The sequence below is a fragment of the Passer domesticus genome, chromosome 14 (assembly GCF_036417665.1).
Source record: "Passer domesticus isolate bPasDom1 chromosome 14, bPasDom1.hap1, whole genome shotgun sequence".
NCBI classification, from domain to species: Eukaryota; Metazoa; Chordata; class Aves; order Passeriformes; family Passeridae; genus Passer; species Passer domesticus.
The window spans coordinates 6,412,969-6,432,760 of record NC_087487.1 but is presented as its reverse complement, the minus strand read 5'-3'; the positions used below and the strand labels follow the sequence as shown (position 1 = coordinate 6,432,760).

Sequence of the window (19,792 nt, the reverse complement as noted above, 5' to 3'; positions counted from 1 at the left end):
AATGGGGATCCCAGGCAATCAGAATTTCTTCAGAAGGTATGACATAGGCTCTAAATCACTGCAGGGCTTTAAAAAATATACTATTACTAACATTTTTTTATTATACTCATCATGAAAACATTGACATTTTTGCATTATAAAAATCAGTGTCACAGGCAATCCATCAGCAAACAGATAAATTAAATTATTACTCAAAATATTCAAGCCATCTCAGCTACTTACAGGCTATCCTTGCAGGCTGGCATTAGCAATGTCATTGTTGCCTCTGACCTGCCACATTGCATTATCTTCACAATTAACTGGGAATCCAGAAGAACAATTTGACCATGATAAAAAGATAGCCTTGAATTACAGCCATTAAAGAGACCCATGGAATTTATATTTAGGCATCCCAAAAGATTTAATAGGAGTAATAGCTTCAATTACAGATTAAGGTTTACTTATGCAAAGTAGTGAAAGCAGAAACACCATTTTAGGTAAGTAGATGCTCTATGAAGAGAGTAAAACCAGACAAATCTCTGAAAGTTTGGTTTCATTAAAAGCCATCTGGGTATCCAAACATCTCTGATTAGAAATTAACTTGAAATGCAAAAATAGAAAGCTGCTGTAAGCTTCTTTTTTTTTATTTGCCTGGCTCAGGTAACCATGATCATTTTTCTCATGCTCTCATAGCATAGCAAACAGATCAAATTCTAGACCAATAGGGTTATAAAATTAAGGATTTCACTTCTTATATCTGCCCTAGCAAGATGTGCAGAAAAAGATACTCCTAGAGCCGTGTGAGGCAAAATTCCTACTGAACATAAGAAGACATTCCAAATATATTGGTCTAATTGGTAGGCAAATTTAAAGTCAGATTTTAACTTTATTTTTTTCATAGTTTTAAACTTCTAATTAGTCATTAAAATAATCAGTGGTCTAAAATTTCTCCTGCAAAACAAATGCTTAAGAAAGTTCCTGAAAGCTTAGCCAAGCTTGAAAAATCCTCCTACCTAATTAAAGGCATTGAAAAAACCAGACAGTAGCTTCCTCCCTCTCTGTCCCAATTCTCCTGTTTTTCATCTTGTCATAATAAAAAGACATTTTAGAAAAAAATTGTCCATAATAAATGTATGAACTTTCTGTGGTCTTTTAAATCTAGTTCAAGAAAAATACACTGAAAGCAATTTGCATTCACTCATGACTAACAAAACCCCTTTTGATGTTACTGGAAAAGAGAGGAGTTTTATTTTGAGAGCTAACTATCACCAAAATCAAAGGCAGGTCTAATACTGGAAAAGTCCTCCCTCTGTGCCTGTGTCTATTGTGACTGCTCACCCCAAGCTGGCTCATGAAATGGTTCCTCAGGCATCTGTGCTGGGGCTGGTACTCGGTCTCTACTCTGTCAGCTTCTCCAGCACTGAGCAGAAGAGGCACAGGTGACCGAGGGCTGGATTTCCTTTATGCTAAATCTGTGATTACAAATCCTTCATTCACCCAGGGCAGCAGCCCCCTTCTCTGGCTGGCCAGCAGGGGCTCGTGTTAGGGCAGTGCTGGGCACTGGGGTTTGAGATGTGCTTTGTCACTGCCCTGAGCCATGCTCCTGACACCCACCTACCCTGGCTTTGCAGCTGCTGTAACGGGGACAGCAGCTGGGCTTTGAGACCCGCCATGAGAGGGAGAAGTCCCACTGACTGTGTCACAGACAATAACAGCAGAAGCCCAGCTGGAAGAGGGATCCACTACTCCCACACACTTGGCCATCCCAGCAAGCCTGGGAGCCAGCAGACACTTTCTGCTGCTCACATTTGCTGTGTTTGGGAAATCAGAGCACGGCTGCTCCATGCTGTGCTGCCCATGTGGAAAAACACAGCCTCCATTCCAGAGCATGGCAAACCCACAGCTCGTCCTCAGTGCTCCAGAAACACCAACGAAGTCTGTATTTCTAGAAGGGATTCAGATAAAACAGAGCATATCTAGTGTTTTGAGTTGTTTGTCGTGAATTTTCCATCAAGCCCTATATTTAAAGTAATTTTAGTTCCTCCTCCAGGGGTCCCCAGCTCTTCATCAATGAAACAATCTAGTTGAGCGTTCCTTTGGGTCCAGCAAGGAATCTCATTTGGAAAATCTGCCTGTCTCTAAAGGATCCACAGCCTCCAAATATGCTGTGTTCTGACAAAAAAAATTTATTCATTCCATTCTCGGAATGCTCCCATTTGTAACAGTTTCCATGCAGGACTGTCACCAGCTGGCTGGAGAAGCATTTTTCACTGAGCTGTGACCGGCTGCCACTCTGGTGCCGAGAGCAATGAATTCCTCTCCGGATTCCTCTCTGGATTCCTCCCTGTCTCCACTGACCCACCAGGGCATTTGCCCTTTGTAGCCCTGCTGCTTCTCTCAGTGTGCTGTGCCAGTGCAGAGGGGCAATGACACAAAGCACAAGGTTTCAAATAGAAGATGATAGGTGATGTCTGATGCTCCCCACATGCTTGAAAAACTTCATCTTCACCAGTGACTGGTTAAAATATATCATACAAGGACTGGACTGATGTCCTTAGTAGCAATACTGAGACTTTGCAGGAGAAGTTAGAAAGGAATATTAGGGAGTGTTGGTTTTATGCAAGGTAAGAAATACCGTTTTAAATTGGTAATCCACGCAATACAAGACAAGAAACAAAAAATTCTTTCTCCCCAAAGCCATATTAAAAATGTGGTTGATGAACTTAAACTTAACCGTTAGGATTCTAAAGACCAAAATTCAGTATTCTCTGGCAGATGAGGGCACCATGACTAGTTTTCCTTTTAGAAATCCTGGCTGTAGAAATTTGGCTTTGCAAGATTAAACTGTCCCATGTCCCCTGCCTCAAATAAATGAATTTGCTCTCAATTTTGCTACAACATTCTAACTTTGAAAGGGTTTGAGCTTAGCTTTATGGTCAAAAGCCTTATTAGAAGGAAAGTGACCATTAGAAAGTGACCATTTTTGGGGAATTCATGCTAGTTATTTAAATTGCAGCAGACATTAATTTTTTCAGGAAAGAAAAAATTCTAGTGTGTTGCTTTAGGACAAAAAAAAAAAGGTTGATCTTCAGATGCTTATACATGAGGATTGTTAAAGCTGTAGGCCTAAAATGCAGATTTCCTATCAACTTTAATTAGCTTCTGTAAACCCTAAATTATGTAGTTATTTAAAATTAACCAGGGCGAAGAAAAGCAGTTTTGTCAACTTTCTGTTATTCACACTCATCCAAAAAGAAGGCAAAGCAACTCTGGAATGTGACTTGTATGTCAGTGAGAAATGAATGCCATGCCCTGAAAATTCATCAGAAGGACCTGACAGAGGCTGAAATGAGAGAAACAATAATTCCTTATACAGAAATAAAAGTGTAAATGTGCTGAGCATGATGTCAGTGAAATCCTGTGATATTTCTTCAGACAGAGAAAAGCACCTATAGGGTAGATATGCTGAGAAATCTCTGCAGTTACAGCATTTGAGATATTTCATTCACAGGAACACAGTGGTGCTGCCACTGTTGTTTAATATGCTCACACTTTAATGTAAATTTATGCTAACAGTAATAAAAGACAAGTATGAATTTTGAAAAACATTTGCATTACAGAAATAACCACAAGTCTTACTCATTAGTTATGCAGTCATTAGGCAAATTTGACAAATCCTTATTCCTCACATCTGAACACTGTTCAAAAATACTCTCTGTAATTACTTTTTACAAAGTGACAGGGCAGCAGCTTTGTTATTTTTAAACAACAGAATAGTCTGTGCTCTTTATCCTTCCCAACAGATGACAATTTGGGGAATGGATCATTTTCTGGCAATCACATACTGGTGTTAGAACTAAGAATTTGGGAAAGGCACTGCCTTTGTGAACCTCTGTTCAAATTAGCATGCAGAGAATATAAAGTTCAATCAGAAAATTAACCATATTTCAGATCACTAATTCATCCTTCAATAGAAAACTCAACATCAAAACTACTTGCTAACTCCTGCAAGGAAGAACCATATAATGTTTCAGGACATTTTACAGAAAAAAAAATCAAGCTCGTCATATGTATGTTCTCAATCCCTGAGACTACTCATTGGGCAAAGCAAACTACAGAGAATAACTAATAACATGGGATGCAATTACTAGGACTATATATAAAAAAGCAGCTAACAAATAAAGAGGTTATTTAATTCAAATAACATTCAAAAAAACGTGGGCATCTAACATGTGCTGTAGGCTACCATTTAAAATCTAGCCTACTTCACCTATTTCTCTAAAAAGAAGGAAAATGAAGGAAAAGAAGATTATTTCCTGATATAGAGCCCCAAGTCACTGCAATTGCACCATAATTAAATCAGAGTCAGAAAGTGCTGCAGTCACTCTAGATGGATACAGTACAAGATGGTCACTTCACTATCAGCTTCTTCCCAGGGCTATTTTATCATCTTCTGTCACATAGGAAGATGCACAATTTTGTTCATCTGCAAATCTATTCAAAAAGAAAAAGATTATATTTCTAGCAATTCTGGGATATTATAAACCTTGGGTAACTGCAACATCTTGTAATGACTGCACAAGTAATTCTGAAAGTTCTGCAGTCCCTGGCTCTTTTCACTGAGCAACACTTGAGATTAGCCCTGTAATCTGAACAAGGAGGACGGTCTTTGGGTATAAACAAGCATCTTACAGTCATGGTGAGGGTCTCTTCTATAGACACATGAATTCAGAATCCTGTAGCTGCTTCTCTAGCAGCTCCGTGCTTCTCTCAGACTCAAAAAAGACCTGAAATAGCACTTGAGTGAAGTCTTTTGCACACTGACTTATTTACTTAGCTTATCAGATAAAGAAGCAATAGACAGCACACTGGTACTAGATGCACACTATCAGCACACACATTTTCTGTGCCTGGCCTTGATGTGTGTGACCTGATCTGTGCATAATGTTGTGTCCTTGAGCAACTGGTTATTCACAAGCAGACAGACACACAATTGGCTATTTCTAAATATGTCCCATGTATGTGAGAAGCAAACAGACATTAAGGGCTTGTTTATTTTCTGTCAAACACCCAGCTGCGTTGGGAAGGTGTGCTGGGAAACCTACAACAATTTCTACAGCCTGTAACTGTAAAGTGAACTCACATTCATCATTGCGACTCAGGAGTTACCTTCTAGGGAGAGGAAAGAGCTGTCTCCAAATCACCTGGCTGGATAGCAGAGAGAGAAGAATCAAAGCTCAGAGAAGAGTGGGTATTGCCTCCGGTGGGCCCTGCAGGCAAAGAAACCTCTGCTGGCCACACACTGCACCACTTGCCTTTAAGTGGTAAACACCAAATTCTACAGAGATAACCAGTGCCATAAATAAAGGCTTTTAGAGGACTTCAGTAATTTTTTTAACCTTTCTTTGCTAGCATCTGCACAATATCTATAAATGTCTGTGAAATTAACTTTTATTAGCCAGGATGTCTACAGAAAGCAGATAGGACTTTTTCCTGCCATTTGTGTGCATTCACAGCAGAATCTCTGACTTGAAAGGTAAAACCTTTAGTAAGAATGCACCTGATTGAACACAGTTTAACAAGGAGTTGAAGTGCTGATTGCTATTAAAGAATATCAAAAGAATTCCTGAAGTGCCTGTAAATTTCAATCTGCTAACATCAGATGAACACAAGACTGCGGCAAGCAATATAAATCAAGATTTACAAAAGAAACAGTTAAAAATTATTTCCTCACTTATACTACAGGATTATGGTTATTATTTGGGGTTTCAGCACCATCCCCTGAAGGTTTACCTTTTGAGACCTTGGGCTGTGCATGGTGTCGACCCTGTGTTCATCACGGAGGGGTGAAGCATTTGTCAACATAGCCAAGTGTAAAGCAAAAAAATGAGCCAACAGTAGAGGTCAGCCATGAACTATAGATTTCCTCTCCAAATTTCTTGCATGAACAATTCATGCTGTTTACTGAACACCCAAAAATATCTGGGGCACCTGTGCCAAAACAGCAGTGAACAACAGTTGAAGGAGGAAAGAAAACGAGTCCTTTCCAAAACGAGACAAGGCAAAAATCCAGATACTAAGAGCACTGCCACGGGAAGGCTGAAATACAAATGAATAATAACACTTGTTTTTTCTGCAAATAACACAGAGCTCCCCTAGCAACTTGCTATTGTCTGCTGCCTGGTCCAAAAATGTCAAGATCTCATGGAAAAAAAACCCAACCAAAACCCCAAAAACCACCAGGTATTACTTGGCTTTTGGAGTTAGCTTCACCACTTGCTGGTTTCTACTACCCCTTGGTAAAGTTGTCTGGCATGCTGGCTCATTTGAAAAGGGGCAGGTTTCAGTCCTGCCATGTGTGACAGCTAGAACACATGATGTGCCAATTGCTGAACTACTCAGGTTGCCCCAAGATGCATCTGCTTTTGTGCTCAACGTTTAAAAATACTTAAACAGTAGCTACATAAATTAGGTCAGTGCGTAAGCCGAAACAGATAACCTGGATTTTTAAAGCTGAAAATTAACATGGGCTAAATAAACTGCTGTTTGATCTGAAAAACAAGCACTTAGCTACCCCTTGCAAATGACAACCTTCTTCAATATAATTCTTTTTAAGTGCAGCTGCCTAGGACATTCATTCAATGTAGCAACTGGATTTGAAGGGCAGGGATTTGGGCTGAAAGAAATAACCCATCCATGGTGTCAAAATTGCACTTGGAGCTCCAGATGGGAACCAGACAATCAAAAAAAAGCACTGAATTTTCTAGGCCTGCTTTCCACCTGTGGTGCATCATACCTGTACCAGGCAGGAGCCCAGCCACCATTGTATTGTCATGTGTTTGTCAAGCACTAAACACAATGCCCGTTTGCCATGGCTTTTTTTCCCATACCTTGACAAAACATCCAGCACCTGAGCCCCCAGCCCTGTATCTCTGCTGGGGATTTAACAGCCATGTGTGAAACATCATTGTGGCCATGCTCTCCACCCCTAGGTGTGACCTAAGCCAAGCTGCTGGCTGATGCCAGCAAGGACTGGGCCTGCCCTGGTCCGTGCCCCGGCTGCCTTCCCCTTCCCTCCTCGGCAGGGGTTATCCTGCTCAGGGCACTCTGCTGCCCTTTGCACTAATTCACGCCTCCCAGAGCAGCAGCTGCCGATGGCGAAGGAGAATGACCTGTGCCGAGGAGGGCCGGGGAGCGGTGCGGGGCTTGGCGGTGGCTGATGCCCTTTGGCTTTCGGGGCACCGGGGCACGGTGCGCTCCCCGGGGGGCACGGTGTGCTCCCTCCCCTGCTCTCCCGTCGCCGAGCGGCCGGGGCTCCCCGCGGGGCCGCTGCGGGCTCGGGGAGGGCAGCGGGTGCGGGCGGGCGCGGCTGCCCGGCAGGGGAGGGGGCCGCCCCCGCTCTCGGCTCTATAATGCCGGGGCCCCTCGCCCGGCCGCGCCGCATCGCTCCGGCTGCCGCAGCAGCCTGCGAGCGGCTCCGCTCCCCCCCTCCGGCCCGGAGACGCTCGAGGATTAGGGAAGGGAGGGAAATCCATCAGGCGAGAGGCAGGGCGGGGAGGCGGGCCGTCAGCATCCCTCCGCTCCGCTCCGCCCGGGCCGGCGGCGCCGTAGGGCGAGCTCCGGTGCGGGCGCAGGAAGGGGCCGAGCTGCCGGAGGTGCCCAGGGCGCCGGCGGCTCCCAGCGGCCCGGATCCGCGGCTGGGGGCTGGCGGGGCTCGGCGGCGGGAGAAGCCGCCGCCGCTGTTGGCGTGTCCGTCGCTCGCAGCGCCGGCTCTCCCGGGATGGGCCTCCAGGAGCTGGCGGTGTGGCTGCTGGCGGCGGCGGGGCTCGTGCGCGGTGAGTGGGCGCCGGCCCCGCGGGCAGCGCCGGGAGCCGCGGCGGGGCGGGCGGCTCGGGGGGGACGGCAGCCCCGGGTCCTCCCCGGCACGGCGGCTCTCCGGCCCCGGCCGTCCCCTTCTGCCCTCTGCCAGCCTTGCAGCTACGGGGGCTCGCCCCCGTCCCGGCCGCGCTGAGGGCTGGCCAGCGCTGGGACCTGCCCGGAAGGGACGCGGGAGAAGGACGGTGGGGATGGGGAACCGAACTCCGTCAAGGGACTTCAATGGTGGATGTCCCAGGGCAGAGGCTGCGGCTTTTTGTGGGGGGATTTGAGGACGAGAAAATCGGGAAGAGGGAGGTCGGTCTGGAGTGGGACAGGGAGGTCTCACGTCCAGAGAACCTGTTCCTACATTCCCCTTCATTGGAAAACTGCCTCTGTCCCTGGTCTACTCTGCTCCATTCAGGTAGACCTGCTCCTTCTCTCCACGGAAAGACGGCAGAATAAGCATCCTCCCTGGATTTGAAGTGTAAAAAGGACCGAAATCCCCAAATATTTGCATGTATATTAATGTAGTATCTGTAATCTCTGCCAGGAATGCTGTACCCCACTTCATTTATAACTGCATGAACAGAGAACAAAGCAGAGTGTACTTGCCCCAAAGAGTTCTCTGTCTGAAGCAGCCCGAGAGCAGAGCTCAGTCTAACCTGTGGCCATTTTTCTCCCATTGTCTTGCTCCCTTCTGCCGTATCTCTGTTCTGTTTTTGTGGTTATAGCTATGCCAGGACAGGTGTCAAATCACAGGTGCTGTATTTCCTCTTCATCACTTCTTGCTGCTGGACTGAAGGGTGCATACATTGAGAAAGCATCATTAGCATTTAGAATGTATCACTCCTGGCCAGTCAAGAAATGATCAAAGAGGTAACCCCCCTTACAGGCTGGGATGAACATTTGTGATTAGGATTTTGTTGTAGTAGCTAATGAACTATTTTAAATACAGTGGCATTTTTTCTGGGAATGCAGCAGGTGTAATAATAGATACATAATATCTGACAGGAATGAAAAAGCATGTCTGAGGCTTTTCTAGTGTAGAATCCTTATTATTTATCTTTTTGTTCCTGTGCCCAAAGAATCTCTGCAAGGAGAGTTCCAAAGGAAGCTTTACAAGGAGCTGCTGAAAAATTACAATCCGTTGGAGCGACCAGTTGCAAATGATTCCCAGCCACTCACTGTCTATTTCACTCTCAGCCTCATGCAGATCATGGATGTGGTAAGTCTGTAACCTTCTAGGAAACTGTTTCAAAGGGTGGATTTTTTTTTTTCCTTCCTACAAGGAACATTTGAGACAGCAAAGCAAAATTACAAGAAATTGGAAAGCACAACTAATTCAATACACAATGCCAAATTTTGTCTACATCTTTAAAGAACTAAACTTAGAAGTACAATTTACCTATTTCTTAGATCTCTTGTCAGAAATTCCCAATATTTTTAGCATTAGAAAATATTTCAAGGGGAGCTCAAAATGCACACTTTCCCTTTCAAATCCTTAACTGTCCTTAGAACCAACAAGCAGTATAGCCTGGGAGGGATTTGCAAAACCAAAGTTCTCAATTGCTGGTGGTCACTTAAGAGCTGTCTATTTTGGAAAATGGAGGGGAATGGAAATCCTGGCCAAATCCAAGCTGTATTATTTCCTTTGGTATGTAGACAAGATTGCTATATTCTGTGTGCTTACAACCACACCTGACTGGTATATCAATAGGTATTCCTGTGCTGTACTTGTACAATGCACTGCAGCATCTTTTTGGGTTCAAATATGACTAATTTAAGCTTCACTCTGTCATAGTGGTACAGAGATGCAACTGAGCATATAATTGGGTTTACAGTATTTGTTTGTACTGAATTAACTAGCTATGACAACTAATAAGGAAGTTAAAGTCTTAAAAATGTACTTAACTTCAAAATTCCATTATCTTCCCATCAGATGCCTAAAGTTCAAGACACAGAGTTAATTTCTTCTGGAGTTGTCAAATTTAGTTAAAACCCATACAAAATTAAAGGAAAATACCCACAGATCACTAGCCAATCTGGCTGTAGTCAATGACTGGCAGTCTTGGCTAATATGATTCAAAAGGGAGCTTTTGATGCTATGTGCTTTTCAACAACCACACTTCACAGTCAGTCAGAAACCTTAGGTATTTTAACTGGCTGTTTAGTTACAGCTCATTCTGCTTGCCATAAAACTCACTGCATTTCTTTCTCTGAGATCTGGGATTGACAGCCAAAGAAAGAAACCAACCATGAAATAAATTAAGCTTCATGCTATAAAACAAATGAGTTTTCTTCATTGTCAACAAGAAGCAAATGCTGGTGGGAATGACAGCTACTTGCAATAACAATTACTGGTTTAACAAGCTAGAAACAAAACATGTCACCATCATATTTTCCTGTAGTTTATATATTCACTTTAATGGCTTCTCAGCTGATAGCCACTGAGTTTAATTGGGAGTTAGACCTCTCCAGAGCCAACCCATCCTGTCCCTGCCAGAACAGATTGAGCCAGGCTGGATCCTGGTTGCTGCTATTCCCTAGGTCAAGTCTCTTCCATTCCACTCTGACTTTGCTGACAGGAAAAGGGAGATGCTATATGAAATATTTTCTAAATACAATGGATGTTTCCTACTTTGTATTGCTAGTTTTAACCTGTCCTATTAAAACTAGAAATTTTTTACTCCATGGTTTTAGATATGTTTTTCTTTTACTGCTGTTGTGCATTAATATGCATGCTAGTATCAGCAGTACATAATGAGGGATCTGTAAGTGCCAATTGCCCCAGCTTAGTGGAGTTCACTAGAAAATAGAATTAATTGTCTAATGAGAATGCAAGCTGGCATAGCAAATTATACAAAATCTTTCTAAATGGGGAAGAAAAGCAGGGGCAGCATGAGAAATATGCAGTTTGTGGATGTATTCCCAAAGAGGAGAACTAGGAAACTAAGGGAGTGCTTAGAGAAGAAGTGGGAGTACATGGTAGGCCTGGGATACAGCACAAGAATTCGGAAGAGAGGTGGAATTTAGATGGAAGAGGATGAGATGCAAAATGGAAAGTAAGAGGTTTGGAATAATGAACTTCAAAAAGAAAAATCTTAAGAGAAAAAGACTACATACCTGAGAGGAAGAGGGGCTAATGGATGGTAATAGCTTCAGCACAATGGCAGTAAAAATAAAGAATAGGATGGAGAGAAGATATTTATTTTTCTCTACTTGTCACCTCATGGAACCCCCTCAATCTGCACATAAAACTGGTCTTTGGCTTCTGCTTGTCTGGTATTTCAGTGCTGGCATGGAATCACCTAATTTAGGCTTAGGAAAATTTCCAGCATATACAGTTTCAAAAAACAGATTATTGAAATATACTGATATGATATAATTTCCACACTGAAAAAAATACAACCACCACATTTTTAAACACTGTATGGAGGTAAATACCTTCTAACAGTCTTGTTTTCTGTTGTAACATCCCTCTCAATAATAGTATCACAGGGGAACATTAACCACTGCCTGTTGGTTTGGAGGAACACTAGGAACAGACACAGCAGCAGTGCTTTACCTACTCTGCTACATCTCATACAGAATAGTGAATGGCATAGAAAAACAAATGCAGTGAGCATGAGGGTGTGAGGTTTGTGCCTAGCCTGGCATTTTTGCAACAGACATATCTGTATCAACTGTAAGTTAATAAAATTAAGAGAAAGTATCAGAGGGTATTTCATCCCCAAAAGTCAAAAGATGAAACCTTAGAAATTAAGTGGTCACACATTTATACTGCAAATGACTGCTCTGAGACACAAGCATGAAGAACAGGAATACACTAAGGTACAGAGTGATAGTTCAAACACAATTTTTACTGCTATCTAAATGAGTAGAAAAATTACAATCTTATTTTAGTTTGGACAGAGCCTCTAGAGGTCATCTTGTCCACTCTCCTACTGCAAAGAAGTCTTAAATGGATCATGTTATTCAGGACTGTGTCCAGTCAACTGCTGATCACTTTGACAGCCTTCCTGGCTCCTGTCCAGGAGTTTCCACAACCTTCCTGGGCAGTCAGTATTCAACTACCATGCTAGATTTTTCCTAACATCTAAGCATAACTTCCTATCTTTCAACTTGGGAACAGTACAAAACAATTCTAGAGAAATTGAGACATCTTTCATTCAGGAAAATAATAATAATAATAATAATATACTTTTTTTGGTGAAGTATTCCAGATTTCTTGACCATTTCTGTATATTTCTGAGTAACATAGCAGAAAGCTAGAGAATGAAATCTTGCTAAGCCCACATGACAGAACTGCTCCTTAGAGTAGCTGTCAATGGTTCACTCTCAATAGATAAGGTTTTCAGTTTTCTGGCTGGTATCTAGAATCTTTACCAGCTTTCTACATGGAACTCAGGGCAGCACTTTGGGAGTGTCCTAAGCTGATCTCAGCCTTTGCTACTGGAAGAAATCTGAGTTCTGGGCTCACGCTCCCACAGCTTTGGCTTGCACCACTGCCTCTCTGAGTGAGAGTTCCCTTATCCTTTTCTGAGGGGTCAGTTCTCTACATGACCTGTACTTTGGGTTTAGATTAGCTTAAACTGCTCACAAAACTACCTGTGGTGGTTCTTCACTTAACATGTCATATATTTCAAAAAACACAAGTGAGCTCTGTCTCTGATTCAAGTTGCAAAACTTGGGAGAGTGCTGGATCAATACCATCTTAGCTTGTGACTTCTTCAACAAGACTCATGGTGACAAATATTTTGGTGGGTATGAGTGACCATTTTGGTCTACTCTGATCATAAATTAGTTAATGTTTTAGAATCAACATTTGATAATTTATTTGAGAAAGTTGAATTAAGCAACTTATCTACATGAATATTCAAATTCTTACTTATGTTGCATAATACTACTTGGGAATCTTTCATGGTTCTTGAAGACGCTGGCTAATTAAATAATTTACTACACAACAGTTTTTGCTTATTTTCCAGTTTCTCCTGTTCCCTTTTAAAAAAATTTCTAGTTAGGGGGAAGAAAAGCACTGAATAGTTGTTTGTATGTAGTTAGCAGCAGCAGAATCTCAAGGGAAATCCTGTTCCTTTAGGCTGTTCAATTCACTTGTGCAGACCAAAGGATAAATGAAAGCATGCAAACTTTTTTACATTTATCTGAACTTAGTCAAAGTTTGCTTATCCTACATTGCCCTTGGTTACTTGCATGACTTAGTTTTAGATATTCAAGGGCTTTTGTCCTTGTTTTGTTTTACACAGTGAAGTGATCCAGCTGACTACAATGACTTACATGCAAGGCTTTGCAAAGCCTCTGCATAAGCATCTGCAATTCAGTATTTGCAATCCAACACTCCAGACTCACTGGGCAAGACAGTAATGTCAAATATCTTGAAATTTTGAAGAGAAAATTATGCTGTCATTCAAAGAAGCATAACAGCTTCTGTAAAGAAACAGACTATAAAACAAACATCTTCTCCGCCAAAAAAGGATAAAAAAGAAGAAAAAAAAGAAATTTAAATCTGACAAATGAATAAAACCAACCAAATCAAGAGGCTCATTGAAAAATAGTGCTAATGAAGTTATTAAGCTGTTTATCAGACCTCAGCAGCCTCTTTGCAAACAATGGCTGTGGCAGAAGCTCATCAGATCTGAATTATTCTTTTAATTTTAGCATTCATTTGTGTACATTAAAAAATCTCTCTGAGCTTTATTTTCTTCTCAGTTTGCTGCTTGAACTTTTTTCCCACCATGGTAAAGGGAGAAACTGTTTGCACTTTCATCTTGCAGCCATTTCCATTCCACCATAATTTATTCCTGAGGGTTTAGAAAACTGGAAAGGTGCTGGGATAACCCTTCTGATATTTTTAGTTAGTTTAATATAATGAAAGTTACTGGATTATAACAGAAAACACAGTATTCTATTTTTTCCATGAAATATGAAGAACAGATCAGACAAGAGTCTAAAATATTCTTATAATTGCTCTACTTTAACAAGCAGACAACACCTCTCCTTACCCTACTGTGGTGAGATACTAATACACTAAGAGAAACTGCAACCTTATTTCTGTGATATTTGTCCATCTTTCCTGTGCTTCTAAAGATCTCCTGGATTTTTTAACTCTTCTGTCAGCATCTCACTTAGTGTCCTCAAACAGAGTTTAGATCTGGAAAGATATTTTAAACACAGGAGGATGTGTAGGATGGGATGGGAAGCAATGAATGTACACTAATTAAAGGCAGTTTGGAGGAAGGAAAAAAGGACTGACTAAAGGCTATAAAAAACCCTCCTGATAATAGTTCACTTGAGGACATTAGAGATGTCCATTGTATGTGAAAATCAGAACTTATATTCTGCTTTCTGCTTCCACAGGAGAGATGTTTGGAACTTTTTTTGTAATACGAATCAGCTAGAGTTTTTCTGTTTGTGTGGGTTTTCTTTCTAATATGAGCAAAGTGAAGCTGTTTCTCAGACAATTTTCTTATTCTTTGTGACATAAATAATCAGTTTGAATCATAAAAACTCAGTGCCTCATATTTTTTCTGATCACATGGACGCCCCATTAACTTAAAAAGTGACCCAACATCTACTTCTATGTCAGTTGTGATGAAAAGGGCTTGTAACCTTCCTGTGAAAAGCATGGCTGAGGTGCTAGGAAACAGATTCCTCTGTGAGACTGCTGTAGAGCACAGGGACCACCACATAAAGCCTTCACATTTTACACAGGGCCTCTTACTAGAACAACAGAACCTGCAAAGTCACATCATTTAGTAATTATTAATAGTCCTCAGTAATCAGCTAATGGAACAAAATTACAGTGCAAGATGTAATTCCTGAGAGTCAGATCTGGATAATACTTGGTCTTATACAAAGCTTTTAATTTACAGAAGTTTGGGTCTGAAATGAATATACTCCTTGTAATATTCAGAGTTGTTCCTTTTTTAAGAAAGACTGTCATGTTCAAACACAAGATGATAGAGGATGTCACTATTTGATACATCAGTTCATGTGTTTTGTTTTGACCAACATGGATGAGCTTGTTATGATCTGTGGTAATTTGCTTGGAAAGATTGAAAAACCCGTATTTCTTCATAAATGTTCTTGTCCTTGGCTAGTGGAAGGATCTGCTCCCTGAAGTGCAAGCTGAGCACTGCCAGCCCTGTGGCTGGTGATGGTTTCCCTGCTGCAGGCGCGGGCTGTCCCAGCCCAGGAGCAGCCCTGGTTTGGTGTCTGCTCCCACAGAGCAGTTACCTGCTCCACAAACCTGCTGCTCCTTGGGAAAGCCTCTTCTGCTGTGCACGGAAAGATGGGAGCTGCCTTGGCTCCTCCTGGCTTTGGTTTGCCTCTGACTGCAGTGTCAACATGCATGACAAGGGAGTTCCAGTGCAGGTGGCTGCCCCTGCTGAACACATTGCTTTTCTGGGAAGGCTTCTGGAAGTGCTGTGGGAGGATGCTGTGGGCTGGGTGAATTATGTGGGGAAAAGCAACTCCCAAGTAACCATCAGGGCCCCAGCCCCACTGCTGGAGTGTGATCTGTGTGGGTCTGTAAGTTGGCAGGAATGTGCTGCAGCAATTTTGGGGATGATGGCAAGGCAAGGCAGGAAGAGCAAAATGGTATTTCTGTTCCTGTCATGTCTCTGCTCAGGGCTGCATTCTCAGTGCCCTGTGGATACAGTGCCTGCTTTTCTCTCAGCAAAGCACACGCTATCAAAAGTTTCCAGTCATTTACAAATCTAATATTGCTGACAGCAGTTGAACAAAGTATTGTCAGCAGATTGGAAGCAAACAATTCTGTATCTCTGAGCAGCATATTAACATAAATACATTCAAATGTTAATTACTTCAAATTTAGATGATACAGATGTGAATTCTTCAGTTTGTCCTGAACTCTTCACCATATTCAGTAGCCTAAATAGACTACTAAACAATCCAACTGTTCCCAATCTAAATATATGTGAGTTACAAAAATGGAAAAGAAAGAAAGGGAAGAAAGGAAGGAAGAAAGAAAGATCTCACAATGGGTAGGCAGCAGGGAGCCTATTTGTACAAGCACTTGTGTAAAAAAACAAATCTTTTAAAATTCACTTAGAATTTTAATTACTTAAATAATTTACTTTACTGTGTTAGCCAATTTATTTTTAATTTATTCTAAATTAAAAGATTTATTTTCCAAGAATAACCAGAAGCAGCCTGAAGTAAATGTCTATTCAGATTTAACCTTCACTTGTGCTTGCATTTTCATGCCTTTTACTGCAACTAGAATTTGATTGGTAAAAAGGAAAGGCTGGTAACCCTGGCTTCAACAACAGCTAACTGTGAAGCACTAAGAGCATGGCATGAAGCCATGTGCTGCTCATTGGCAGCAAGATAAGAATATGATATTCATCCAGTTCATCTCTCCCAAATCTTCTGGTAGTGATGTGAGGCCACATTTGCATGCTTTATAATCCTGTCTCCTCATTCCCTGTGTGCTCCTCATAAAAAACTCCCCTGAAGGGAAGATGATTGATAACCCTGTGCAGACTTGGGGGACCCACGCACGTTTAATCATACAGCACTGCTACTTTGCACTTTTATTGGCTTGTTTTCTGCGTTCAGTCAGAAGTGTTTGCACATTTCTGTGCTTGGCATCCCCTTAATTACTCCCAGTAACCTCACAGGTGTGCTGGTTTGGGGTTTGAGAGGAAGGCAGGGAGGCAGGAATGAGGCCTCTTACTCACCAGCTCCAAAACTATTAAATGCAACAATGAGGACAGAAAAAGCAATGAGCACTGACAGAGCTCAAGAAATTCAGATGAGCATTTTTATGGATTTTGGAGTGCTCACTCCATCTCTGTCCCCACAGACAGAAATAATCTTTTCACAGAGGAGAATTTGCTCTTTTGTGCTGGGGAAAAAGCAGCCTGAAGGACCATGTAGGTGTTCTGACATTTCAGTCATGACGCTTGTTGCATTTGTGAAGAAACAGAGATACGGCTGATTTCCATCAAAGTATTCCTCCCAGCTAAGCTCACAGATTCTCAGTGCCTTTGTAAGTGACTCTCTACAGGCATATCAGACAAGTGGGGGCAGTATGGATTTTCATGGAAAGCAGGAAAGGAAGACCCTTAAGAGAACACTCAAATGTGTCCATCAGAGGATGGGTAAGGAGTAATGAGAACCTCTGTAATATGACTCATCTTCTCGAGTTATTGAAGTGTCTTAGCAATACTTCTGTGTCAAGAGTTGCAGACATTTAGCAGGATAAGCAATGCATTTTGTACTCTGCCCTTCCCCAGGAAGTTTTTAATTGCCGTGGTGATGTCTGTGCTGTATCCTGGATTGACCAGAGAGCCCAAGACATCCAAGATAATGGGTAATGTTACATATCACAGAAATTTTGGAGCAACTCCTCCTTGCTTAATTTTCCTGTACTTGGGAACACAGAGGTAGGATGTAGTACAGTTACACAGACTGTCTGGGATGAGTAATAGCATTTTGCTATCTGACCCTCTGAAGCTGGCTTTACCTATGTCCATTTGTAATACACAGAACTATTCCTTGTGGTTGTATAAGATGCCTCTGCCTCTGTGGCTCTGGTGCTCCTCAAAGGTTTCAGCTGATGCTAAATCATAGAAAATATGCTCTGGTCAGGTGTGGAAATTTTTGATGCTGTTAATCACAAAAACAGGATAGATGAACATCAGTAGCAGTGGTGCTGGGGCTGTGTGCTCTGATCAGGGAGAGGTAGAGACAGCTTTGGGTTCATCTCCCTGTTCTCCCATAACTTTCTCTTCTCTCCTTGAAGAAATAACACACCTCCTTCCACCTCAGTCTGCTGGTACACTGAAGTGTGACAACCTGACCTTTCAATTTCAGCGTTTTGCAGCTAACCCCTAGGAAGATAAATCAAGTTTAAAGGCTTTGATTCCCTCTGGTTTAAACACCATGTAATGAGTGGGGCTATGGGGGCTCTATTGTTTGATCTTATCTTGTGGTGCTGTTGGTAGTTCCCAGATTCCAGCATGTGTTCAGAGCTGGGATGCCTTTCTGTGTTAGACTGGCAATGGTAATCAGCACCCAGAGCCAGTATTTAACACTAATTCAGGGTTCAGTCCTCTCAACAGGAGTCTGCTACAAAATACACTAGAATCAAGAATTATTTGTAAATAAAGCAACAGAAGACAGTTATTACTTTGCATGTTTGTGAGACATTAACTGCACTTTAAGCTCTGTGCTATATTCAAAAATTGAACTGAGTGAAACACCTACAATTAATCACAGAAATTCATAAGGTAACTTGAAAAATGTAACTTGCTCTTCAAAATATATTTTTTTCATGCAAGATGTGCTGATGTATGTGATTAGTCATGCTGTACTCTGCTCATTGCATATGCCTTATCCCTGCTTGTCTTTGCAAAGATGAATGTTTTCATATCTAAATACAATCTCTTGCTAACAATGATGTACTGAAAAAAAAAAAAAAGAGACAGACTGCTGTTACAATTACATCCCCATGGTAACAAAAATGGTACATCATGAGCCTCTCACACATATTTATGATCTCAACTTCTTTTTCCTGGAACTCTGTGATAGCCACTTCTCCAGCCCTCTGCCAGGACAAAGCCCTGGTGCAGCCAGTGGCAGCACAGATCTCAGACCTAGCAGAGCACACCTGGAACACAGAGACCTTCCTACATCCTAAGAAGGCTCCTCACACACATGCTCTGCTCTAAGGTCACTCTTTTATGCTCTTTCTGCAGCAGCTTTTTGCTGTGATGGATTTGCATCTATCTGGGGAGATCTGTGTGTGGTCTGAGCAAACTGCCTTTCTTTTGAAGCAATAGAAAGAAACTGGGAAGAAAGCAAATGCTTTTTGCGCAAACATGTAAGATGAGTTGGTGTGGAGAAAATGCTGGCCTTTTCCAGACACAAACAGCACATGTTAAAAAATAAAAAAAGGCAAAACAAACAACCCCCCCCCCCAGAGCTCACCTGAATTAGTTTAAGCAAAGTAATCAGACTCCTTATCTCATAGTCCAAACTCAACCTTAACCCAGATAAAATTCAAACTATATTTTTCTAATTTTTAAGGAAAAAAAAAAAAGAAAGAGATATTCAAAAAGCCAAAAATGAACATCTGCTCCTATCCCAGCAGCACAGAATGCTGTAGCAATATGTTAGCATTTTAACTTCAGAAACTTTTCAACTTTCTCAGAAGTTCAGCTGTAAGCAGAAGCATACTTGTCTGTTGTATTCAGGTTCACTTCCTCACTGTTTTGTTTCACTCCATGTACACCTGAACTGTGCACAGGACAGAGGAACTGCAGGCTTCAATACCCATACAGAACATATCTGAAAATCCCTAATTTTTTCAGACTTCCACATAGGTCTACAGTTACTAAAGCCTGAACTGTAACTATGTGTAAGCTCACAGTAAATCCTGTATTAAATATGTACTGGCTCAAGTGTTAAATACAGACCAGAACTGTAAACTAGGGCCCCTGTCCACCACTCACACCTGGAGCTTTCCTTTCCTCCTCTCCCATTCCCTCCCTCCCAGCTGCTGGATGCTTTTCCCCAGGAGTAGCTCAGTGACTTGGAGAGTTTGCATCCCACAGTTTCTGCAGTTTCCATCCCACAGAGCCTGGCACTCACTGGGCTCAAGCACAGCCTCTGCACCCCCTGTCCCAGGACCCCAGCACCAGGGGCCAATTTCCATTCACACTGAGCTCACACTGCTCTGCCCAGCCTGGCCCTAGAGACACATTTTTCCTTTTGTTTAATTTGCTGAAAATAATGTGCTTGTAGGTTAGAGGGAAGATTTACAAAGTAATTTTTAAAAAAATCTATTTGTTGATTTTCTACTCATATATTCACATTTTTAATAATTTAATTAACAAAAGCCTCACAAGAGAATAAATAGTCTGAACAATTTCACGTGTTCTGGATGGGACATGTTTACAAACCATCA

General features: G+C 41.9%; 1 protein-coding gene and 2 long non-coding RNA genes across 7 annotated transcripts in view; 1 reads left to right on the top strand and 2 right to left on the bottom strand.

The window, feature by feature from the left end:
- Positions 1-19,792, bottom strand: part of LOC135280868 (uncharacterized) — a 92,753-nt gene that overhangs the window by 3,392 nt on the left and 69,569 nt on the right. The window contains exon 3 of one of the 5 annotated variants that reach the window (XR_010347674.1): positions 8,449-8,632. The exons of 3 other annotated variants lie outside the window; for them this stretch is intronic. This is a non-coding gene — a long non-coding RNA (uncharacterized LOC135280868). The remainder of the gene's footprint in view (positions 1-8,448; positions 8,633-19,792) is intronic. One more of the 5 variants, XR_010347673.1, reaches the window with a different exon arrangement.
- On the bottom strand, positions 1,806-7,229 carry LOC135280881 (uncharacterized). Its single transcript, XR_010347690.1, has 3 exons — positions 5,773-7,229; positions 5,149-5,249; positions 1,806-4,473 (listed from the first exon to the last, which is right to left on the bottom strand). It is a non-coding gene; the product is annotated as an uncharacterized LOC135280881 (long non-coding RNA).
- The window catches only part of CHRFAM7A (CHRNA7 (exons 5-10) and FAM7A (exons A-E) fusion), a 38,543-nt gene continuing 26,320 nt past the window's right edge, over positions 7,570-19,792 (top strand). The window contains exons 1-2 of the mRNA XM_064389240.1: positions 7,570-7,814; positions 8,922-9,061. Of these exons, the coding sequence (XP_064245310.1) occupies positions 7,760-7,814; positions 8,922-9,061 (195 nt within the window). The 5' untranslated portion in view covers positions 7,570-7,759. The remainder of the gene's footprint in view (positions 7,815-8,921; positions 9,062-19,792) is intronic.